This window comes from Triticum urartu, chromosome 7A, assembly GCF_056163025.1.
Source record: "Triticum urartu cultivar PI428250 chromosome 7A, HENAU_Tu73, whole genome shotgun sequence".
Lineage (NCBI taxonomy): Eukaryota > Viridiplantae > Streptophyta > Magnoliopsida > Poales > Poaceae > Triticum > Triticum urartu.
The window spans coordinates 10,671,492-10,696,523 of record NC_141879.1 but is presented as its reverse complement, the minus strand read 5'-3'; the positions used below and the strand labels follow the sequence as shown (position 1 = coordinate 10,696,523).

Below are 25,032 nucleotides of genomic sequence, written 5' to 3'. Positions count from 1 at the left end.
GAGTGAAGACTAGTAGGGATTTTACTGTCCGAGGAACCCAGAATTGACTATGTTTGACTAAATTATTTTCTTCGGACAAAATCTAAAGAACCTTCAAAAACAGAATTGGTTTGACAACAACCTAGCAGTTCAACAGTATGGTTAGGATTCAAGTAGGAAAAACTGGTCAATCAGAAGTTCAATCCACGCAAAAAAAAGGTTCAAAAACAGGAAATTAATTAGAAACACACTAGTAGCTAGTGACAAACAGCAAACTTAAAGAGTGCATAGTTTTAGCTACGGGCAGAATCATTTTGCTCTCTCCCCTGAAAAAAATAAAGAAATAATCATGCTCACTATATCAGGTAAGATGCATACTGTTTAATATATAGAAAAGCTCCATATTGGTTCCATAAATGACACTAGCATCTCTTTACACACTGTATATGCAGCATAGAATGAGACCAATCATCCACAAAATTCTGTTGCTACTACAAAACAGGCTGTCATCAATGTTCAGCATAGATGGACAGATGGTCATATCGAATATCTATTTGCTTGACACAAATGGAAATAAAGAGCAGTAAAGGGAAATAATTCTAAACAGTGATAATTGAAGCTCACATTCAGCCGACGCGAACAGATAACAAGTGACCACATTAATCAGTACTACATAAACGCAAATAAATTTAGGTGACCAAGTCATTCATACAACTAAGCAAGCATTACCCACTGGATCGGTTATCGCTTACAAAATCTCTACCGGCGACCAACATTGTTCAACGCCACAAAACATCTGGAGAGCATATATAATTTGGAATGCTAGGAGGCCATATCCAAACCAGTGCCACGGAACCAACTAGAAGAGTGATTTTTGCAAAGGTCGAGCCAAATCCGCAAAGCAGGGAATAAAAGGTAGACCACCGAGGAAATCTCCAGTGGTGCACATGGGATGCACTTGCCTGCTGTCCATATCGTACGACAGATTTACCTCCTTCCAGTCAGTAAGGAAGATAACATTATGCTCCGGATGAATTGCAAACACATCATACTTATGGGCCCCATCCTCTTGGCGACGATAATCCTCTTCTTCATCGGATTCCGTTTCTCCAAAGAGCCGCGGAACGTCGACGGTGTGCTTTAGGGTCCACTCTTCGGTAGCATAATCCTTGAGCACCCACACAGAGAGTTCGTAATCATGGGGATCCATATACCAAGCATGCAAGAGTCCCTGAGAGCACCCCACCGAACCATAACCGGGTATGGCTCCTAGCATGTCATCTGGGACAGCAATTTCCCGAGAAACCTCCCCCTCCATATCCAGCACGGCTATCAAAGGCTCGTCGACCGTCAAATGAAGAAAATGCATCATGCCATTGAGGAGGACGGCGCATTCCGGATTGACGGCGGGATACGCTATGTCTTCCCACCCACTGCTCGGAGCCCATTGTCCGGTCTCATGAGAGTATACCGCCACGATGTCGACCGACTCCATGAGGGGCGCAAACACCACGAAACGAGACGGAGCGGCCGGGTCGAAAACCAGGAAGGGATACATCAGGTCGAAACATTCGGTGCCTTCATCGTCTTCGCCCGGTTGCCATTTTATAGGAGGCAGCACGGCCCACTGCTCGGTCATTGGGTTGCACACGACAAAGTCGAATTCGTCGTCGTCTTCCGATTCCCAGCACTTGCAGAGGAGGAGGCTGGTGGAGCATTGCTGGAGCTTGAATCTTTGGTAGCTCTCACGCAGGAACGGGAGCGAAGCGTCGACCAGCGGGCGTCCGCCGGACAAATTGCTGAAGCAGAGGTTCCCGGCCAAGTTGTTGTGGAAGAATCCGGAGAGGGTCTGCGGCGCCGTCTTGATGCTTCTGATGAGGTCGGAGCAGAGCTCGGCCCACTGCTTGGAGACGCACTGGAAGCGGCAGAGCGACCGGTAGGGCAGCCGCGCCAGGATCTCGGCGAGGGGGCCCTCGGAGGAGACGCTCGCCTCCGCCGCCGCCGGTTGCCTCTGCTTCCTCTGCTTCCTCTTCTCCTACGAACGGACCCAAGAAAGAAAGATCAATTAGGCTCCCGGCAGATTCCCTTCCATGGACCCAAGAAAGAAAGATTGATTGGAGCAGACCTGCGAAGCTACGGCGGGGAACGGCGGCGCAGGACGGGACTCGTCGCGGCGGCGGATCGCCGGCGGGTGGCTCTGCTCCTTCCCCGCGCGGCCATTGCTTGCTTCTCCTCCCCCGGCGGGCATCGCGCTCGTCGTGGGCTCGTGGATCGGGGGTTGGCCGTCGTGGGAGCAAGTTCCGGAGCTCGCCGGAAGTCTAGGGTTGGGAAGCCGGAAGGGCAACAGGGCGGCGGCGGCCGCAGCTCGTGTTCCTCGATGGCATTCTCGATTTTTCCAGAACTCTGCCGAGGTAACCGTCCGTATGTATATCTCGAAAAAGTGATCTTTTTTCCTTCAAAATAAACTACCCTACCTTATCGCCAACCAACCTATGATGGGATAATTAGAAGGACGGTGGTGTCCTGAATTTATTTGAGGATTTTCAGTAGAAAGAGACGTTCTCGTCCTGTACAATGTGTTTATGGTGACTTCGCCAATCTTAAAACGATATTATGTCGGCTTAGTCTTTCGAATGTACTCATAAGGATAGGATGTGCATGTGTGTTCATAGAGATGAGTGTACGCACGTATATATGAGCGTCTACGTTTGTATTGTGTTTTAAAAAAAATAAAGTACTCCCTCCGGTCCTTTTTACTCTACATATAAAGATTGTCTAAAGTCAAACTTCGTAAAGTTTGACCATATTTATATGAAAAAATATTAACATCTATAATGCTAAATTTATACAATATGAAAAGTAAAGTCATACACATCTAATGTTGTTGATTTCACATTCTAAATGTTTGTATTTCTTTTTATAAACTTGGTCAAAGTTTACGAGGTTTGACTAAAGACAAATCTTATATGCGAACTAAAAAGGACCGGAGGGAGTACCTTACTTGCACGCAAATTAACACGCTTCGTCTCTTCAAAAAAAATTGACCACCTCCTTTTTTCTGAAACTAAATTTCTTGGTCCATTTACAACCTTTAACAACAAATTAACGGTGGATATGGCATGCCAAACGATTTCATCATAAGTTTTGCATAACAAGCAATTCAACAAGTTCATCATTAAATGCAACAAACCAAACGAATCGAAGTTGGCCGATGTTTTAATGGCGCACATTAATGTTGTTATGCATCATGGGGACCAGCTGGCATTGATATTGCAGGGCCTTTTTTGGTTCGGACTATTGGATACACACAAGTAGGGGAAGAGTGGGGGTCGCCCTACCACCCGACGAGAGCAACGTCACTGACTTGCAAGAAAAGCAACCTATATGAGTAATTCAGTATAAGTGTTTGTTTGCTATCCATTTAGGACTCGCGTCTAACTCATGGGTTGTCCTCAAGCGATCCTAGAGGACCCCACCACCATCTACCCACATCGCAACATGCCTTCTTTTATCATCGTCAAATGCTAAGCCCTATCTAACATATGACGCTGGTATGCCCATGCTCAACATGTTGTCTCACATGTGGGCTTCTCCCCCTCCACAAGGTGGTTGCTTTGAAGCCCTCTCCTCTCTCTTCCTTGTCTGGCTATGACCTTCGACGAGCTGCAGTGGCCTGGATCTAAAAGCTTGAACTGTGTCAGCCTCAATCACCCTATTGTGCCAACAATACATCATGTTAGGAGTCTCTATTAGTGTAGCAGTTGAGTTGTGGGTCTCGTTAAGATGCATGGAGGTTGAAACTTCCCCCGTTCTTCCTTAGATCCCAATATGCTCCTGCACCCTCGGCTTCCTGATGACCCACAAGTATAGGAGATCTATCGTAGTCCTTTCGATAAGTAAGAGTGTCGAACCCAACGAGGAGCAGAAGGAAATGATAAGCGATTTTCAGCAAGGTATTCTCTCCAAGCACTGAAATTATAGGTAACAGATAGTTTTGTGATAAGATAATTGGTAACGAGCAACAAGTAACAAAAGTAAATAAAGTGCAGCAAGGTGGCCCAATCCTTTTTGTAGCAAAGGACAAGTCTGGACAAACTCTTATATGATGTAAAGCGCTCTCGAGGACACATGGGAATATCGTCAAGCTAGTTTCATCACGTTCACATGATTCACGTTCGGTACTTTGATAATTTGGTATGTGGGTGGACCGGTGCTTGGGTGCTGTCCTTACTTGGACAAGCATCCCACTTATGATTAACCTCTATTGCAAGCATCCGCAACTATAACAAAAGTATTAAGGTAAACCTAACCATAGCATGAAACATGTGGATCCAAATCAGCCCCTTACGAAGCAACGCATAAACTAGGGTTTAAGCTTCTGTCACTCTAGCAACCCATCATCTACTTATTACTTCCCAATGCCTTCCTCTAGGCCCAAATAATGGTGAAGTGTCATGTAGTCGACGTTCACATAACACCAGTAGAGGAGAGACAACATACATCTCATCAAAATATCAAACGAATACCAAATTCACATGACTACTAATAGCAAGACTTCTCCCATGTCCTCCGGAACAAACGTAACTACTCACAAAGCATATTCATGTTCATAATCAGAGGGGTATTAATATGCATAAAGGATCTGAACATATGATCTTCCACCAAATAAACCAACTAGCATCAACTACAAGGAGTAATTAACACTACTAGCAACCCACAGGTACCAATTCAGGACTTGGAGACAAGAATTGGATACAAGAGATGAACTAGGGTTTTGAGAGGAGATGGTGCTGGTGAAGATGTTGATGGAGATTGCCCTCTCCCAATGAGAGGAGCGTTGGTGATGACGATGGTGATGATTTCCCCCTCCCGGAGGGAAGTGTCCCTGGCAGAACAGCTCTGCCGGAGCCCTAGATTGGTTCCGCCAAGGTTCCGCCTCGTGGCGGCGGAGTCTCGTCCCGAAAGCTGGCTTATTTTTTCCTCATCAAAAGACTTCATACAGCAGAAGATGGGCATCGGAGGGCCACCAGGGGACCCACGAGGCAGGGGGCGTGCCCAGGGGGGTAGGGCGCGCCCCCATCCTCGTGGGTAGGGTGTGGCCCTCCTCTGGAACTTTTTGCGCTCATTATTTTTTATATATTCTGGAAATGACTTCCGTGAAGTTTCAGGACTTTTGGAGCTGTGCAGAATAGGTCTCTAATATTTGCTCCTTTTTCAGCCCAGAATCCCAGTTGTTGGCATTCTCCCTCTTTATGTAAACCTTGTAAAATAAGAGAGAATAGACATAAGTATTGTGACATAATGTGTAATAACAGCCCATAATGCAATAAATATCGATATAAAAGCATGATGTAAAATGGACGTATCAACTCCCCCAAGCTTAGACCTCTTTTGTCCTCAAGCGAAAGCCGAAATCGAAAAATATGTCCACATGTTTAGAGATAGAGGTGTCGATAAAAATAAAATATGAACATGAGGGCATCATGAGCATTCTTAGAACAGCAACTTATATAATTCTTGTCATATGATCTCTTATGCTAGAGTAACAATTAAATCACAATTTCAGGTATGAATCATAAACTTCATTGAAAACTAACAAACTTTAATATCAGTCATTGGAGCAATTGCAATTTATCATAACATAGAAAAGAGTCAATATAAGAGCTTTTCAGCAAGTCCACATACTCAACTATCATATAGTTTTTCACAATTGCTAACGCTCACGCAATACTTATGGGTATGGAGTTTTAATCGGACACAGAGAAAGATAGGGGCTTATAGTTTTGCCTCCCAATGTTTTACCTCAAGGGTAATGTCAACAATAATAGTTCATGAAAACTCACGTCCAATTAGCCATATATACCAGGATCTTTCCAACATGTTGTGCTTGCCAAAAGATAAAATTTAAAAAGGAAGGGTGAAGATCACCATGACTCTTATGCAAGGTGGGAGATAAAAGTAAAAGATAGGCCCTTCACAGAGGGAAGCAGAGCTTGTCATGCACTTTTATGGTTGGATGCACACAATCTTAATGCGAAAGAACGTCACTTTATATTGCCACTTGTGATATAGACCTTTATTATGCATTCTGTCGCTTTTATTTCTTCCATATCACATGATCGTATAAAGCTTATTTTCTCTCACACTAATAAGTCATACATATTTAGAGAGAAATTTTTATTGCTTGCACCGATGACAACTTACTTGGAGGATCTTACTCAATCCATAGGTAGGTATGGTGGACTCTCATAGCAAAACTGATTTAAGGGTGTTTGGAAGCACAAGTAGTATCTCTACTTGGTGCAAAGAATTTGACTAGCATGAGGGGGAAAGGAAAGCTCAATCATGTTGGATGATCCATGACAATATAATTTATCTCAGATGTAAGAAAACATAACCCATTACGTTGTCTTCCTTGTCCAACGTCAACTCTTTAGCATGTCATATTTTAATGAGTGCTCACAATCATAAAAGATGTCCAAGATAGTATATTTATATGTGAAGACCTCTTTTTCTTTATTACTTCCTATTAATTGCAACGATGACCAAAACTATGTTTATCAACTCTCAACAGCTTTTATTCATCATACTTTTTCTATGTGAGCTCATTACTCTCCATAAGATCCATATGATCTCTTTTATTTCTTTCACTTTTATTTTATTCACTCAATATCATGGCAAAAAAATCAAGCCCTTGACTCAACACTAATCTTTGTTATATATAGCTCACGGACTCGATTACATAGAAGGATCATAAAGCAAAACTCACAACTAGATCATACTAAAAACTTTATGCTACTAGATCAAGATATTATCAAAAGGATCGAACTAAGAAATACGGTAAAGATAAAAGTGATGGTGATACGATACCGGGGCACTCCCCCAAGCTTGGCAGTTGCCAAGGGGAGTGCCCATACCCATGTGATTATGTCTCCTTTGTTGGTGAAGAAGTTGATGGTTTTGTTGATGGCGTAGGCTCGTCGTCCTTCTTCCAAGGCATAGGCTCACCATCATAGAAGGATGATCGAGTCTCCTGAAACCTCAAATCTACAGCCAAACTCATCCTCTTGAACCTATATTCATACTCACAGTTTTGACTTTGCAGGTCATAGATCTGGGCTTGGAGGTGCTCGATTTTCTCATGAAGCTTGAAGATGGCATCCCCAATGTCCTTGACGTCCAGCTTGTGGTTGTTGGTGAACTCCGTGATCATAATGTGATTGGAATCGAGTCCACGCTCCACCATCTCCTGACACTTGAAAACTTCTTGCTCCAATGCCTCGAGCCTTGCCTCCGTGCTTCTGGTCTTCCTTGGTCCCTCAACATCGCGGATGTGCAACAACCCCTCACGCATCTCAATGGTTTGAGGGTGTTGCAGCACTTCCGCGAGGTAGGGGTTGATGACCTTCTCGAAGAACTAGTCCTTGGGGGGGCACTTGAAGACGACATGACGACCTGGAATCTGTCAGAAAAACAGCTCGAAACAAAGACAAGAGATTTTTGCGTGATACGGTGGTCAAAACCTTTGGGAGGTTATATAATGAATTTTTACCGACCAAAAAGTGTGTCGTGTAAGAAACGAAGTCCGGAGAGCACACGAGGTGCCCACGAGGTAGGTGAAGGAAATATGCCCTAGAGGCAATAATAAAGTTATTGTTTATTTCCTTATATCATGATAAATGTTTATTATTCATGCTAGAATTGTATTAACCGGAAACATAATACATGTGTGAATACATAGACAAACAGAGTGTCACCAGTATGCCTCTACTTGACTAGCTCGTTGATCAAAGATGGTTATGTTTCCTAACCATAGACATGAGTTGTCATTTGATTAACGGGATCACATCATTAGGAAAATGATGTGATTGACTTGACCCATTCTGTTAGCATAGCTTGATCGTTTAGTATGTTGCTATTGCTTTCTTCATGACTTATACATGTTCTTATGACTATGAGATTATGCAACTCCCGTTTATCGGAGGAACACTTTGTGTGCTACCAAACGTCACAACGTAACTGGGTGATTATAAAGGTGCTCTACAGGTGTCTCCAAAGGTACATGTTGGGTTGGCATATTTCGAGATTAGGATTTGTCACTCCGATTGTCGGAGAGGTATCTCTGGGCCCTCTCGGTAATGCACATCACTTAAGCCTTGCAAGCAATGCAACTAATAAGTTAGTTGCAAGATGATGTATTACGGAACGAGTAAAGAGACTTGCTGGTAACGAGATTGAACTAGGTATTGAGATACCGACGATCGAATCTCGGGAAAGTAACATACCGATGACAAAGGGAACAACGTATGTTGTTATGCGGTTTGATCGATAAAGATCTTCGTAGAATATGTAGGAGCTAATATGAGCATCCAGGTTCCGCTATTGGTTATTGACCGGAGACGTGTCTCGGTCATGTCTACATAGTTCTCGAACCCGTAGGGTCCGCACGCTTAACGTTACGATGACAGTTATTATGAGTTTATGCATTATTGATGTACCGAAGTTAGTTCGGAGTCCCGGATGTGATCACGGACATGTCGAGGAGTCTCGAAATGGCCGAGACATAAAGATTGATATATTGGAAGCCTATGTTTGGATATCGGAAGTGTTCCGAATGAAATCGGGATTTTACCGGAGTACCGAGAGGTTACCGGAACCCCCCGGGAGCCATATGGGCCTTAGTGGGCTTTAGTGGAAAGGAGAAAGGGGCAGCCCAAGGTGGCCGCCCGCCTCCCCCCTCCCCTAGTCCTATTAGGACTAGGAGAGGTGGCCGGCCCCCTCTCTCTCTTTCCACCCCTTAGGGAATCCTATTCCAACTAGGATTGGGGGGGGGGGGGGAATCCTACTCCCAGAGGGAGTAGGACTCTCCTGGCGCGCCCTCCTTGGCCGGCCAGCCCCCCCCTTGTCTTCTTTATATACGGAGGCAGGGGGCACCTCTAGACTTTGGCGTACGATATCGGATCGCTTCCGAGCGGTAGAAATTGAAGTTCTTGTACTCGTGGAGCCAAGTTTGAACATAAAAGGTCGAGATCGAGCCACCTTGCTCCGTGCCTTGAAAATGGTTGACGGTAGTGGCTAGGCGCATCACACAATAATATGTACTCCCTCAAATTGAAACCTGCTCGCCTATCCTTCTTCTTTGGGTCGTCACCGGCTGACCAATCGTCTGGATCATGGCCCGTTTGATTGGCGTATGAGTCTGGCTACTGGGTGTATGTTTTCGGTTGCTTGATATATGCACCTAGATGCTCATTGTACGCGCCCGACTGCTTGTTGTACAATCATCCACTTGTCCATCTTCGAAGCCACATCGGTCATGGATCATGTCCAACATCTCCCCATTATCCGTCGACGTCGCGCCCGACTGAGACATACTGGCGAATATCCAAGTGAATCATCAACTGAAAAGGCAATAAATGAGAAGTTGATTCCCGTACTGGAGCATTTAGTTGGTTTAAAGCGAGTTCACAGAGAGCAGGCACCCAATTGATCGATGTCCGACATCTCTGACTAGACAAGCTGCAACAATGGCGACTCAGCGAAATGGAGGGATGTAGATGGCTCATGGCACGGATGTGCCGGAAGTGTCCGCGGACGGGTGCTGATGACCCAACTACGTGGTGGCGTAGTAGTATCGGCTTCATCTCCGCTGCCCAGGATGGAGACTGCATCGACGGTGGCGGCGGTGCACTTAGTCCTCGCCCGCCAAAGCCACTATCTCCTTGCACCTTTCGATCGGGCGGCGCATTTTGTGGGTTGCCGGGTTGATCTTCTGGGCGGACAATAGCTTTGGATCCTCCTTCTCCAACTCCGGCAATGGTACAAACAAATTCATGTGGCGGTCAATGGCGATAAGGGCAGGAACATGGGTGGAGGGCGGTGACAATCGGCCGGAGGGGGTGGGAATGCACGGACTTTGTCTCACGGGGGATCCAAGTGGGGTTTATTTTTGGAGGAAGGAGGGGGGTGTCGGAGTTCTACGTGGCAGAGGTCCTTACTCCCGCAAACCTCCCCAATGTCTGCATGAACTTGAACACGCGGGACGTATTCGTCTAAAAAAACATGCAGGACGTATTCGTCTAAAAAAAACACGCGGGACGTATGCCACATCACATTGGATGGCGTAGGAGATCCACTAAGAACATCTCTAGCAGGTCTCGTAAAATCTCATACTGCAAAATCGTTTCGGATATACTGTAACAGTATGATGTGTGTTCTGCAGAACAAATCCTGTAAAAATCGTTTCAGGTCAGATGTAGAAGCCCACTTATCACTAGTTCAATTGACAACAGGGTCCCAAATATTAGCATAAAGCCCCCTAAAAGCAAAATGTAGGTTACAATTGGGTCCTGACCACCGCCATGGCAACGGTGCCGAGAGGCTCCTTGGCAGCCCACGTCGAGTGCGAGGGGCGTGATGGCATCGACATCGGCCGCCGCCATGGCCATGGTGGCGAGCGACTCATGGCCCGACGAGCGCGAGGTGCCGATGACCTCGGGATGCACATTGGCCGCCTCGTGCAATGGCCCTCCATGGTGTATGACATTGGCCGCCTCGTGCAATGGCCCTCCATGGTGTATGACGATGCCATCCATGCCATCCACTTTGGGCGCGCTGCCGTGTTCGCCGGCCACCGGGCCACGGCGAGGCGCCACATGTCGGCTTGATCCTGTTTGTCGACCTTATGGACGGACGGGGCCAGCGAATCCCCCCCCCCCCCCCCCCCCCCCCCCCCCCCCCCCCAAAATTCCCTCCCGCTAACCATTTTCTAGTTTAGTGGACGCTGAAAAATGGCCTCAAAAACTGAAGATATTAGGCAGTTGGGCTCATAGGGGGAGCTGGAAAAAGATTTACAGTTTGGCAAAATGCAGGATCTGCTTGGGTCATTTTTTTTTCTGACAAAAACCAAAAACCGCAGTTATTATAAGGGCCAAGGCCTTTTTTACGGGATCAGCTAGAGATGCTCTAACCGGGTAATACACCCTAACCATCATCAGTGAGAAAAACAGTTCATTCTGCAGTTATCTCTAAAGCTTTAATTAAAACGTAGGAGACTATAGCAAGAACGAAAGCACAAGTGATCCATCTCCGTGGCAAGTAAAACGCAAATCCACAGCGCCAACTGAGCCAGAAATACGACATGATCATGCCCGTCAAAAACACCAGCTGAGCCTGAGACTGGGCCTACAGGCAACGCACACAGCAAGAACAATGAAGAAGAAAAATCTCAATTCGGCGCCTCATGAACACAGGCAGCAGCGAGGGCGAGGGACGCCGCCGCAGCACACGGTGCCACAGCCGGCACAGGCAGGGCACGCGCAAGATGAGGAGCAACCGGCGCAGGAGCATGAGCAGCCACACGAGGGTCCGCCGCTGCAGCCCCCGCTCCCCGCGCAGCACCGGGGGCATCCGCAGCAGCAGCTCGGCCCCTTGAGCTGGACGGCGGAGCACCCACCGCCGCAGATCCACGGGAAGCAGCTCAAACACGCCCACCGGGTTCTGCAGACACAGACATTAACATCCCCCTCAGTCAGTTCATTACAATGACTGATGAAAAACGAGTTCAAATCGATGCACGAATTACTGGCTGATTCATAATTGTCAAGGTTTGCAGAGTGCAGATGTAAAAATGGGAAAACTAGCAATATTTCAAACTTCTAAATGCTTTAAATATAAACATGTGAAGTTTAGTACAACAATTTGAATCAGCTTGGGTTGATCTGGCAGCATTTTCTTTCCAGTGACCCATCAACATATATTAAGATCTGCGGGAAGAAAATGATTACCGGATCTTCTTTGGGAAGGGATGAGATTGCTCGGCGTTTCCCTTCTCAGATGAACTGCAAGCTTGTAAAGAGAGATACTAGTAAGAACAAAGATATCTTGTAGGCCATGACAATTTCTCAACCTGAAAATCCATACATCGTTATGAATGGATCGGCATTCTTTCCTATGAACTCATCGACCCTGCAAATTTTATCAAAGGGGCAAACGACGATCAATCACCTCCATTTGTCATGAACAAGAAGAAAATTAACTTAAAACTGGCACAATGTGTGAACTGATTGACATATGAAGAAGAATTACATATTTTTGCCTTTTGCACAAATGATCTGACTGCTACGTTTGTAACTTACCCTGATATTCATTTATGAAGAAGAATAAAGTAATCAGTGGCACTGAGACTGGAGATGAAAATAAAAGCACTGCCTGTACAACGCAACCATATATAATTGAAGTCCAGTTCCAAAACATATTCATATATCTAAATACAATCAATCATCCTAATCAAATTCCAAGTAATCAAACCTCCCAAACTATTGCTACCAGATTTGCATAATGTTCAGTTGTAAGTGTATACTATTTTCAATCATTGGTGTGGAAGCCCATGGTAGTAGATAGCAATGTATTGTACAAGTTTCCACTGAGAGCGACATTTCTTGGCTAAAATGTGAAACCTCCATTTAGAGGTTTTAACTAAAACCTGTGTTGCCTTCACACATCCATGTAGATGTGTTGCACGCATCTGTACGACTTTATTCAAACATGGGCTCACTTGTAATGGATTGTTCTCCATTCTTGCAGCCGGAGAACTATTTCTTGTTTTCGTTCCCTACCTTATCTCTTAAATTTCAAAAACAAAACTGATATAAGAACTGAACAAACACAGCAGCTTACTCTTTGCAGCATATGGAGGCAGCATGGAGCCCTTCAATGGAATTGATCTCCCCCTGGCACATAAGAATAGTTTCTTGAATTCCAGAGAAATTATTTTTTACTGAAAAAAAGCAGTAGCTACTAGCTAGCAACTAGCAATATAGTACAGGGAGAAAAGGGCATGTGTCAACTTTTCAGGTTGCTGTCTGGGATATTTTAACACTAAGAATCTAGTAGCAGTAGTAGCAGAAAGGAACACTTGGAATTGACTTAGAAGTTGGAAGTGACAACTAAACTGTGTGCTGGTAACAGACTCTAGAGCCTAGACACCTGTAAAGAAATGGTGATCATTTGTGTATGCTCAACTGCTAGTCAGTAATTTTTCTTGCGTGATAACAGAGTAACAGCAGAGCATCATCTTTACAGGGTATATTGTGCGAGTCAGTCGGGATTAGGAGCTTAGTTACCTCGAGGAAGCTGATCTGGCGGTGGAGCGCGTCGACGGCGAGCTGCAGGCGGTGGCGGCCGCAGGGGTCGAGCGGGGACTTGGGCCTGGGCGCCGCCATTGCCGGCCTCGAAGGAGCTAGCTAGCTAGCTGGACGGTGGTGGATGGAGGGGTCGCTCGCGCCGGCTGGCTGGCTAGCTAGGCCAGGAGAGGAGCGGGGGGCGGCTGGTGGACGGCGGCGGGGAGTGCGGGGAGCCAGAGAGCGTCATCAATGGAATGAATGGGCGATCAATCTAGCAGACCAGAGCAGATCACGCCGCCGGTGTGGGGGCTGGGGGGAGGACCAAGGGGGTTTAGAGGCCGGGCGGCGGCGGCGGCGGCGGAGAGGGGGAGAGAGACGGACGGAGGTGGCCGCCGGAAGGAGACAGGAAGTCGTCTATAGGGCTGGCCACTGGGGTAGGTGGTAGGTGGCGGGTAGGGTTAAGCAAGGCTGCTGGGCCGGCTGGATCGTGGCGGGCCTACCAGGACCAGCACTTCTTCTCTCCTTCCATTGACTCCATTCTTGTCTCAAAAAGAAAAAAAATGACTTCATTCTAAAACAAAAATATTGCTAATAGCATTTTGTTCTTTTCTGAAGTAGCTAGTCAAGTCCATTTTTTGGGATTAAAAATCAAGGCAATTTTGCAAAATGTTACTAGCTGATTGATGATTTGAGTATCATTATTTGTTTGAAAAAACATAATCAACTATTTAACAACACGAACTAGCTAGTAGACGACGAGGCGAAAAGAGTTCACTGCATACATAGCCCAAATCCCCTCATGACGATGACGATAATAGACTTACAAAATCATCTCCAAACAAAGAATTACACACAAGAACGGTATTTCTTCGTGGGTAATAACACTTTCCCCTCCTCCCTCTCCGAAACAACATGCGCAACCATGCCCTGACTATACATGCCACAAAGCCTCATCGACAGATAGATATAAGTTCCCACATCTAAGAGCCCGAAAACATCTCGAAGAACTATTTACAAACATAGGCACGCGGTGATGCAGCAACATGTTGCACCTCTGACAACAAGCGATGCTGCAACATGTCGCACCTCTAACAACAATGTACTGTCCTCTCCCCTCATTTGCTCCTTTACCCTGCAGAGCGGCCCATGCGCTTATCGAAATTAGCGATGTCGTGAGCACGGATCCGTGCTCACGAAGAGGGTGACTAGAGATTACATGAATGGAACGTGAACAATCTGAGTAGACCCCGGATCTCCTACACTCTCGTGCCTGGCTTGGCCCTTGCCGGCACCGTGCGACGAGAGCAGCCTCCTCTGCAGCAGTCAGGGATGCTGTATGCTCAGCTGGATTTCCAAGAAAGATGGATTGCAACAGATTAGGGAACATGAAATGATCTCATGAAACACAATATTATATACTATATGCTTCATTCCTGACAAAGCACCTAGCAAGAAAAACACCATCCTGCCATTTACTTCTATTTTACTCCCTCTGTCCCATAATATAAGAGCGTTTTTGACACTACACTAGTGTAAAAAAAACTCTTATATTATGGGATGGATGGAGTACATAACAAGATAGCAATAATTCAATTATTGTGCAGCATGGAGTGGACCATAACTGTTCCGTGTTAATTTCAGTTCAGAACAGTCACAAAAAGAATCTTCGGAGCTAATGGATTAGTGCTACAAGTTGCGGCAGATTTAATTAAACAAAATTGTCATGCTAAAATAATTAGTTGAACAGAATAGTTGTGACATTAATGGGGATGTCGGCATGGAAAACAATTCGAGAACTGTTTGACGATAGCGCAGGCTACTTCTGTTCTACAGTAGTATCAGCTACTTTGTTTACAGTACGTAGACAAATATGTTGGATCACAGAGTAAATATTAAGCAGATGGTGTGCAAGAAAAAATAATTTAAGTCCTTACATGTGTCTCAAAGTCCGGGCCAGACAGGTTTACCGATAGATTTTTCATCAGTTGTAGTACCTGGAGATTAGCCCATAAAAAGATCATTGTAAGTGAGTAGAAGTTATTAGGTAATAAAAGTGAATCCCTGACAGTACATTTCGACTTGCAAAAGAATGAACAAAGTAAGCATCTGCATTTGCATTTGCTGCGAACACATAAGTAACGTATATAAGAATTACAACAACTAAATATCCTTGATAAGGAGCAATGTGCAACAATGAGTAATTAAACTTCACCCCAGAATCCACCTGTCCGGAATAGTTTCATAGGTTTTTATATCACACTGACTGAATCAAGGTACTGACATAGCAGCTTGCGAGTAACTGGGATGTCAGTTACTAAACAATGCAAACAAAATGACCTGGCCTTCATGCTTGCAGAAATTAATAGCTTTATAGCAGGGCAGATGAATCAATTATAGAGGGGAGATTAGCAAATGGCATACCGTTTCAGCATCTATAGGATCCATCTCTCTCAACTTCTGCAAATGTCCTGTTGTATCTGGATCAAATACGCCCCCAAGAAAGTTGTATACTTGAGCAAAGTCTGGCATGGCTGCAAGTTAACCAGAATAAGTAGAAAACGAATGTCAGACTGGGAACTGATAAACCAAAATGGTAAACACATTAATTAATATCAAGGCCATCAAAGGGTAATATGAAATACTGCACATCATTACATTTTCACATTGTAACAGGGTGCATCATTTATCATCCAGGCATCAAGAGCATTACGGCAAATTCACAAAATTTGAAGGACAGAATGAAGGTAAGCCAAATGCAGAAAGCTCCAACAGAGTTAAACAGGGGAAAACACACAGATTGACACCACAGACTAAAAGGTTCAAAATATAATGAATGGTAGTTAAACTAGCCTTGTTAGTGTACTCTCATATCATGCATATCTGCCAGATATGTGGAATAGAATTTGCACATATCATATCATGCACTTTAACAAGTGGAATAGAATTAAATGAATGTGACCGATTGATCAGCACTTCAACAAGTGGAACAGAATTTGCACGTATCATGCATTCCAGTTTACATCTAATATAACCAGATGAACCTTACTATAGCCACAACAGTTGCCACCATATTCCATAGGGTTGTGAATTTATTAAAAAAATGTATAGATGTCCACAAGAGTCTCCAGCATGTTAACAAACTGTATAGATGTATGATGTACAAAGAGAAGCTCACCATGCAGTGCTGGAAGTACAATCTCTTGCTCAATCGCGTCGGAAGTTGGCCAAGTTTCTTGCTCAATCGCATCAGAAGTTGCCCAAGTTCCAGATTGGCACTCTATGCTACTAGAGCTATTATTCGCAGCGCCTAAATCTGTCAGTTTAATAAGAACGAAGAAGTTAGTGGTACCTTGTAAAAATATTGACCATAGACAGAATATGCGGTAGTTAACACCAATTGTAAACCTTGTGTATGTCTTGGGCTATAAGGCTGGGTAAGAACATCGTCCCAGGAAGGAAATGTGTCGTTTGCACTTGAGTTTGTAGCGACAGTAGGTGCATCCATAGGTATAGCACATCCTTGCTCCACGACATGAGGAGGCTGTTGTGGTAAGTCAACTTCAGGGGCTGCAGGAGCTCCAAGACATCATATTAGACCCTTTTTCATTGTAAGTTATTCAGGTTAGTCAGATGAGGGATGAGAAATGCTTACCCTTTTTCGAGGCTTTATTATGTGGGTACGGGTGTGCCGCCTTCCTCTTGGGCCTAGGTGGTGGCAGATGCTCACCTGTTCCATTCTTTTGAACCTTCAGAAAGTACTTCTGTGCATGGCTCCTGATCTGTCAACAGAACTGTTGTTTTAGATCACCCCACAGTTTGCCAGGCACAAACATGTTAGAAAGGAGCAAGTGCATCTACTTATTGGAACAGGTCGAGAGTGGGAAAGCTATAATAAACTTATAATGATCACGCTCAGAGAAGAAGCAGATAGAAGACTGCAATCAAACAGACCTGGAAAATGTATATCAGCTAGTATAAATATTTTTTTTGAGGGGAGCTAGTATAAAATATTGGTTGGCAAGCCAAACGAGTAAGCATATTTTGTGAGATGATAACCAACTAAAGAGCTAAACAGAAGCAGAAGGTGAACGCAGAAGAGGGCACATATACAGTATATACCTGTATCACTGTCTTGGAGCCAACAAACGCCTCAATCTTTCTCCAATCGCGATCGAACCTGTTATGCAGAAACACAAACAAAGAGATACATGTAACTAACGAGGATAGACAGACAATACACAGAGAGCCTCTCGAGAAGTAGACGGCCTAAGGTACTACTCCCTCCGTTCCAAAATAGATGACTCAACTTTAATACAAAGTTAGTACAAAGTTGGATCATCTATTTTGGAACGGAGGGAGTAGTAACAAGACACTCTTGTGCTGTCCACATATTTATCTGAACCCATGCGACAGGCTAAATGAAATCTCAGTGTTAAGTTGCTCAGGCAGATGGACGATGGTGTCGACGCCGCTCGGCCAGAAGGGCTTAACAGAGGGAAGTAGTGCAGGGCAATATGATTAACTGGTGAAAAAAATGGTGAAAAATCAAATGTAAAATGGCCCATGGTTTGCTGGTAACGGATGGATGGATGATTTGCGACGCCGGCACCGCATCGAGCATAGCATCGATCGACACCATTAGCAGTTAACCACGTATTCCAATAAGTAGACCCTACTCCCAGCTGCCAAGTTCCATGGGGATTCATTCAGTTCAGACTTGAGACCAGGCGTCTAGTACAGCCTGCGGTCCAAATCGAAATCAACTAGGCAGGCAGCTGCCAGATGTTCTACTCCAGCCTCTAGACCGGCCGGCGGGCGGGCGGGCGGGATCCAAGGCTAAACCCGGCGATCTAGCACGCCGGCGAGCCGACGAACTCTGACCAGCCGGACCTAAGTTGGGCCCCTAACCAGCAGAGAACACGAGACGGCATGAGGTCTGGGCCGAGACCAAGGGAAGGGTGGGGTGGAGGCGGTTGCTTACAGGAGGAGCGCTTCGATGAACTTGTCGTGCTCCGGGTCGGTCCAGCTCTCCCGCGACTTGGTGATGGTGTAGGGCTTCCTCACCCTCCCCGCCTCCGCCCCCTCCTCCGCGCCACCTCCGCCGCCCACGCCCGCCACCGCCGACTCCATCACCGCCGCCATCACCCACGCCTCAGATCCTCTCTCCCTCTCTGATCCGATCTCAGTCTCTCTCTCTCTCTCTAGTCTGAGTCTGCTGATGAGGAATGGAATGGAATGGAATGCAACTCTGTGGCCAGCAGCAGAGCCCTCCCCGCGCGTGCTCAAGGTAGGCGAGACGAGGACGGTGACGCGGCGGGGAGCCCGGCCGCTCCTGGCCACGAGTTCCCCCCGCTCCCACCGACGCCCCGGGCCCACGTCCCCAGGGACCAAATTGCAAATACGCGGAGCACGGAGGGGCTGGACGCGAAATGTGCCGCCCCCCTTCTCCAAAATGTTTTCTCTCTCCTCCCCTCCTCCTGTTAGCTTCCTCCCTCTCTCTCTTCCTCGCCATCATCATCCCCGTCCGATCTCCCTCCCCCTCCCCCCGACCCCGGCCAATCGGAGCACCCAAATCCGCCCCCGCCGCCGCCGTCTCCGACGCGTCGCCGGCCGCGGATCCCCGGAAAACCCAGGTGCGCAGGGCCCGGCTCACGCCGCTCCGGGCCTCCCCCGCCCAGATTCGCCTCTGAATCGCGGTTCCCCGTTTGTTTTTCCCCCGGCTAGCTCCGCCCGTGGGTCCTGATGCGGGTTTCGCGTGCTGCAGGAGGAGGATTCCCGGCGGCCACCGTCCGGGGCGGGTTCTTCTCGCCCCCGGCGACGGAGGGGAGGCTGGGTTTCGGCGCGCGGCGTGGGATGAGCTAGATTTCATTCGACCTAGGATGGCGGCCGCGGCTTGAGCCCGACCACCGCCTCCCTCCCTCTCGCCCCGGTTAATTATTTGCTACTGCTGCTGACAGAGATTTTAGCCTAGCCCCTAGAGCCTAGAGGTGTTGCTGTTGCTGTTGCTGTTGCTGTTGGCGATGAGCTCCGAGGCCCCCAAGTGAGCACCACTCATCACTATGCCCTGCGTTGTCTGTTGCTGCCAGGGTGCTAGAGACTCCCCTTCATCTGATTTGCTGATCCGCTGCACCGATTGCGTGTTTGTCTGTCTGTGCCAGCAGGAACATGAGGACGGTCTACTCGAGGGAGTTCCTCATCTCGATCGGCGAGTCTGACCGCTGCAAGAATCTGCCCCCCGGCGTCAACCTGTCGCTCCTCAAGTACGCCTGTCGCTTTGCCCTCCTTGTTTGTGTAACTTCTTTCATTTGTCTGCGGCGTTCAGGTGGCGACAACCTTTTATCTCTGTCTTTGAGCAGTGAGCTGCAGGAGGCGTCGTCGGTGGCGTACGAGAGGGGCAACAGGGGCCAGTACACGACGCCCCTGGGAAGGTCCGACGGTTCCGGGGGTTACACTTACTCGTCGCGTGGCGGGAGCTCCGGCGGAAGGTGGGACACTCGCTCGACGGGGTCGAGTGACCGGGAAGGGGACTTTCCTGACCGCGACTCGCTGACACAGGGTAAGCATGCGTTCTTTTCGGGCAAGTGTTTGCTGTCAGTACTTGCTTTCCTTTTAGCTCTGGGAACATGTGAAAGAAGAATTAGCTAATAGTTGTTACGTTACCCTTTTCGATATGACCACTCCGTTGGTGAAATAAATGATATTTTGTTGCGTATCAGGAGCTTTTTACTCTGTGTCTCAAAAAGGAAACCTGATGTGCTAGTTTGTGCTTGTTTGTCTGTCGGTGTCGCTAATAATAGTAAACAGATGAAGTCAATTAATTACATTGTCATACTGTTTATATACTAATTTTCTTTCCTGTGCATCCTAACTTACACACTTATTACTTTAGTAGACATGTCAACTGGCATTCTTCTTATCTGCTGTGGTATTCTTTTTATGTCTGCAGATAGGCATAATGGAACCCAATACAAGCGCACTTGGCAAAAAGTAGAACATGATGGCCTACTGGGAAGCGGTGGATTCCCTAGACCATCAGGATATGCAGGGCCGCTGGCGGCCAAGGATCGTGGGAATGCGCCTCAGCCAAACAGGACAGCTGAGCGCTATCAGCCACCACGCCCTTACAAGGTCTGAGCTTCCACGCGTGTCTCTCCATCCTTCTTTATATTGTAGATCAACTGCAATTGTTTAGTGAATACATTACACACCAATGACAGGCTGGACCTCTTTCACGAAAAGATGTTGACTCAATGAATGATGAAACATTTGGGTCTTTTGAATGCTCAAATGATGATAGAGCAGAAGAAGAAAAGAAACGAAGGGGTCAGTATTTATTACTGCCACGTATAATGTATGTTGTTTCTGCTGTAGTCATCTACAATATCTGATGCTGCCCTTCTGTGCAGCATCATTTGAATTGATGAGGAAAGAGCAACATAAATCTCTGCAAGAAAAGAAGAGTGGTCCTGGTGATGATATCATGACGATGTTACAGAATTCTACTGAAAACTTAGGTTCCGCAACTAACAGTGGGAAGCCAGATGGAATAGTGCCCTCAGTTCATCAAGATACCACTAAAACATCTTCAGTTCTACCAGCTCCTGCGGCGAGGCCACTTGTCCCGCCTGGTTTCTCAAATGCAGTTGTGGAGAAAAAGGTTCAGTCCCAGTCGTCCAACATTGCACTTGAACCAAAGGTGCACAGCTTGACATTGTTTCAGTAATATAGTTAGATGCCAGCAAATGCATGCAATCATCATCTAAGTAACAGCTCTGTACCATGTAGTTGCTAACAAGATCTGGTATTAAAAATTAGTTTACTGAACCATCACATCTTCTCTGTGATCAAAATTGGTCAAAATCTTTTTACTATTGCTGACAGTTTTTACTCATGTCTAATGGGTTCATCTGTTTATCTTTTACTGACATGAGTGTGTAATACCAGGTGAAAAGCAGTTACTTTATAGTTTATGATACTCATGCACTATGAGATATTGTTCTGATTTCTGCAATTACTAGATTGATGTGTTCATCAGTATAAAGGGAATATCACTCTTGGGATTCTAGTTGCCATCTCTGTAGCAGAACATGTTAACAATATACTATCTGCCAATGCCATACTGTTTCTCAGTTGTGTTTTGCTCTTTTTTAGGCTCACATTCCTGCTAGAGAGGATAAGTTACCGACTATTGTGCAATTTAGTAGCCAAGTAGAGGGAAACCAGTCAGCAACAGACATCACTGCAAGCAACAAAAAGAAGGGCATTTCTGACAACATTGGTGTACATCAAAAGCACACACTTCCATCTGGAGGCGTTCGCTCTTCAACTGAATTTGTTCCTAAAATTCTGAAAGGAACTGAGGAGTGGGAAGCTGATGCAATGGATGATAAATACTCCATTGAGAAACAGGGCATGTCAAAAAATGGTGGTTCAGTTGGGAAGGACAATTCAATCTCAATCTTGGAAGAGTTCTTTGGCAACGCATTGTCAAAAGGCAGTGGCAATTTACCGACATATGTTGAGGTACTATGCCAACTAATCCTTATTTTGTTGTGCTCACTCTTACGTTCCGACATGTGCGGTTGTCTCATGTGGATCTCTGTCATCTCTGCATATAAGCATTAAATACTCACATATTACAAAATTAAGACCATTTTGTACGGTTATGAGCTGTGACATGGACCAACCTTATTCTCTGAATGTAAATGTGCTGTTGACTGAATTTGCACCTCTGTAATTTTATATCTGATGTTATGACGGTTTTATGCTGTTCATGTCGTCATAAAATCCCAATGGGTCTTACTCAAATATGATCATCTTTTTCTGTGCCAATTCAACAATTTTTGTTTCTGGGGATGAATGGCTGCTGAGATATTTTCTATCAAATCATGTAAGTCATCTACATGTAGTCTTGAACGTTGATAGCTGATGGTGATATAAACTTCTTAGCCCTTTTACTTCTTTAGATGGCATCATACCCATAACTTAACCTGTTATGCGCTCGTGCTTAAAAGTAGCATTTGGTGATCACAGTGCAGAAGTGAAAATATTCCTGGTTATTGCCACGTTGCTGCAAGGTTCTCCAGTAAGAAGGAAGTACAGATTTGTTGGGCATTCAGATATATCTATTAACTGCCGTGTGTTTATTCTGTCTCCGCTGTCTTTTTTCAGAGTCAACAGCTGAATACGGGTGCTGATATGATGGCCTCTTCTGTACCAGAATCATCCAAATTTGCTCGCTGGTTTCGTGATGAAGGTAATCCTGTTTCATAATTGTGTCATATGCTATGTGTCAGTCAATAGAAGTAGAATCGTCATGCCACGGAAATTTCCTAACAGAAATAAATTTTGTATGCATATCCCTCTTTCCAGTATGCAAAGTAAATTTAGGTTAAAAGACATCTTTACACTTCTCCTTTTATTTTACAAGGTTCTTTTGATGATTTTTTGTATTTGCATATACTGTAGATTCAAAACCTTCAGAGGACTTACCATCAAAGAGCCTGCTCTCCATGATTGTGAACAATGACAAACCAGGCCAACAAAACATAGTTCCTGGTCCAACTTTGTCTGACGGTGCTATTCATCAGAATTTATCATCAAAATTAACTACTGATAAATTCGATGCTTCATCAAGGCTACTACCATTTCCATCTGCACCTGCTGGTGGTATCCAGGAACAGTACAGGCATGCTGGTATCCCAGAGCCACCAGCTCCAGTTATGATGACATGTGAGGATCTTGAGCAGGCGATGCTGGCACAGGTTGCTAGCAACAGTGGTTCTACTCAGAAGAGTGCTGTACAGAGGCATCAGGCTGTTTTGGATGAGCCAGCCACCAAGCAGAAAGTAGCTGTAGACAATCATGCATCACACCATCTTCTTTCATTATTACAGAAGGGAACAGATAGCAAGGGATCATCTCCGTTTGGTTTCCACATAGGATCAGCTGATGAACCACAGAGTTCTGATGTAAATGCCATGGCCAATGGTGGTATATATGGAACTGTTCCGAGTAACAAAACTGAAACTGTTCCGATTAACAAAACTGAAACTGTTCCTGCTTCAGGGAAGAGCGTGACCTTGGAAGCATTATTCGGGGCTGCATTTATGAACGAGCTCCATTCCAAGGATGCACCAGTTTCTATTCGGGGATCTGCATCTAGTCATGAAGGATACTACCCTGGTGAAGAGGCTCTGCCCTTCAACAGCAATGAAGGTGGAGATCCTTTTAAAGAACCAAGAACTGGAATAGAGTACAGGAATACATCATTCAGTGGTCCAAGTCAGGGTACCAGCTTTGACAAGAATGGGTTGGAAATTAATCTGCCTGAGGAAGACAGTTTGTTTACAATGAATGACTCTTTCGGTGTTCGAAAGCCTGATATGTTGCCATCACTGAGATCCGGTAGGGTGGAGGTGCAATTACCGGAGAAGGCAGTTGATGATCTTAACTATAAGCTTCAAAGCCTTGTGCCTGGTGATGTAGAACCTGCTCAAGTACTTGGTCCTGATGCTCTGGGGCCTCGTTCCCATGAACAGCGTTATCAGGTTGAGTCCCAGAATCTTTACCATCTTCTACAGGGTGGTAGGCAACCTGCACTGGCTCCTCGTCCGATGCTGGATCACGTTGGTAATAGGAGTCATCAAGCCCCATTTGACATGCCACAAGCGATACGGCATGATCCCCGCCGTTCCTTCCCACCTAACATGAATCCTATGCAACACACACTAAATGCTCCAGGGGTCCCTCATGTAGATCCTGCTGCCCATCATCTTATGCTGCAGCGCATGAGTGGGAGTTTTCCAGCAGAAGGCTTGCCAAGAGGTGTTCTGCCATCTCAGCCTGTGCATCAGGCGGCTGGTTATAGACCTGAGATGAACAATGTAAATAATTTCCATATGCACCCTCGCCAGCCCAGCTATGGAGACTTTGGACTGATGCCGCCAGGTAAGAGTCTGTACAAGTTCATTTTGTACTTTGTGTTGCAGTTTATTCCGTCACTGTTTGGTTTGTTTCAAAGTTTTGATGGCAGAGAGGCTCTGGCCTGCTGTTGGTGACTAAGACAAGAACGATCTGTTTAGTTCCAAAATCTGACTTCTCTTAGTATTACATTCCACAAAACCCACTCATTCAAGTTGTGCCTGACATTTTACCAATCTGAATTGGTTGATTGGAGTTGAATTCTACATCCTTTTGGTGGTTATGATCTTTCATCGGAACTTCATTTACTGTTAAAACATGAAAAGACAATCATTTATACTCAAAGTTAAAGGTAGTTTACTATCTCCTTGTTTCTCCCTGATTTCAGGGAAATGGTTTCTTGTTTTTCCAGTTTGAATTAGCAGACACGTGACATCCAAACCGTTCAGTTTTATCCTGAATTTATTATGATCGAACTCTGTTTTCTTTATGTAGGTCCATCGGGTCCAGAGGTGCGAGGCAACCACCCAGACGCCTTTGAGAGGTTGATGCAGATGGAGCTCACAGCAAGATCAAAGCAGATACATCCAGCCATGGCCGGTCCTGTGCCTGGTGGCAGCATGTACGGGCCTGAGCTGGACATGAACCTGAGATACAGATGAAGAACGTCTCTGTTGTGCCTGTCGTCGCCATTCCCTGTTACCCAAACAAACCACCATGTTCTGTGTCCATGAACTTGCGCTAGCGTTTGCGGTTGCTACAAGATAAGATAGCTCGTCGGGGAGGAAGTGTCGCTGGTGCCGGCGTGCGCCATGTATGTAGTACTTTGTGTCTGAAATGGTTGGATGGGTTGCTGATGATGATCTGGTGAGGGAGGGAGCGAGGGAGGATACATTGGGTGCTGTCATTGTAGCAGCCACATCTGTACCTGTGTCTGTGTCTGTGTCTGACTATTTGTTTTTCATTTTTGTATAAATACTAAAAAAAAGGACCAGATTAACAATAA

General features: G+C 45.7%; 4 protein-coding genes across 6 annotated transcripts; 1 reads left to right on the top strand and 3 right to left on the bottom strand.

The window, feature by feature from the left end:
* Positions 1–573: 573 nt before the first annotated feature.
* Positions 574–2,395, bottom strand: LOC125527646 (F-box protein At5g49610). Its single transcript, XM_048692157.2, has 2 exons — positions 2,105–2,395; positions 574–2,014 (listed from the first exon to the last, which is right to left on the bottom strand). The coding sequence occupies exons 1-2, from the start codon at positions 2,225–2,227 to the stop codon at positions 839–841; spliced, it is 1,299 nt and encodes a 432-aa protein (XP_048548114.2). The 5' UTR covers positions 2,228–2,395; the 3' UTR covers positions 574–838.
* Positions 2,396–11,041: 8,646 nt separating this feature from the next.
* LOC147956883 (guanine nucleotide-binding protein subunit gamma 3-like) lies at positions 11,042–13,719 on the bottom strand. Its single transcript, XM_087532758.1, has 5 exons — positions 13,104–13,719; positions 12,658–12,710; positions 11,902–11,946; positions 11,766–11,819; positions 11,042–11,478 (listed from the first exon to the last, which is right to left on the bottom strand). The coding sequence occupies exons 1-5, from the start codon at positions 13,200–13,202 to the stop codon at positions 11,220–11,222; spliced, it is 510 nt and encodes a 169-aa protein (XP_087388884.1). The 5' UTR covers positions 13,203–13,719; the 3' UTR covers positions 11,042–11,219.
* A 154-nt stretch (positions 13,720–13,873) lies between these two features.
* On the bottom strand, positions 13,874–18,391 carry LOC147956882 (protein REVEILLE 6-like). 2 transcript variants are annotated; one of them, XR_015609903.1, is made up of 9 exons: positions 18,085–18,391; positions 17,223–17,280; positions 16,756–16,882; positions 16,509–16,670; positions 16,279–16,416; positions 15,525–15,634; positions 15,038–15,097; positions 14,320–14,447; positions 13,874–14,235 (listed from the first exon to the last, which is right to left on the bottom strand). XR_015609903.1 is itself a non-coding variant. In XM_087532757.1 (8 exons), exons 1-8 carry the CDS (start codon positions 18,243–18,245, stop codon positions 14,427–14,429), a joined length of 837 nt encoding a protein of 278 aa, XP_087388883.1. In that variant the 5' UTR covers positions 18,246–18,390; the 3' UTR covers positions 13,874–14,426. The 2 variants fall into 2 exon arrangements, 1 of the variants encoding a protein (XP_087388883.1); XM_087532757.1 differs by having other exon boundaries at positions 13,874–14,447; positions 18,085–18,390.
* Positions 18,392–18,576: 185 nt separating this feature from the next.
* On the top strand, positions 18,577–25,032 carry LOC147956881 (chorismate synthase). Of its 2 annotated transcripts, none has more exons than XM_087532753.1 (11): positions 18,577–18,736; positions 18,868–19,143; positions 19,262–19,363; positions 19,460–19,659; positions 20,050–20,231; positions 20,321–20,426; positions 20,510–20,799; positions 21,255–21,626; positions 22,275–22,359; positions 22,572–24,053; positions 24,522–25,032. In XM_087532753.1, the coding sequence occupies exons 2-11, from the start codon at positions 19,124–19,126 to the stop codon at positions 24,686–24,688; spliced, it is 3,006 nt and encodes a 1,001-aa protein (XP_087388879.1). In that variant the 5' UTR covers positions 18,577–18,736; positions 18,868–19,123; the 3' UTR covers positions 24,689–25,032. The 2 variants fall into 2 exon arrangements, with proteins under 2 accessions (XP_087388879.1, XP_087388880.1); XM_087532754.1 differs by having other exon boundaries at positions 18,578–18,736; positions 19,265–19,363.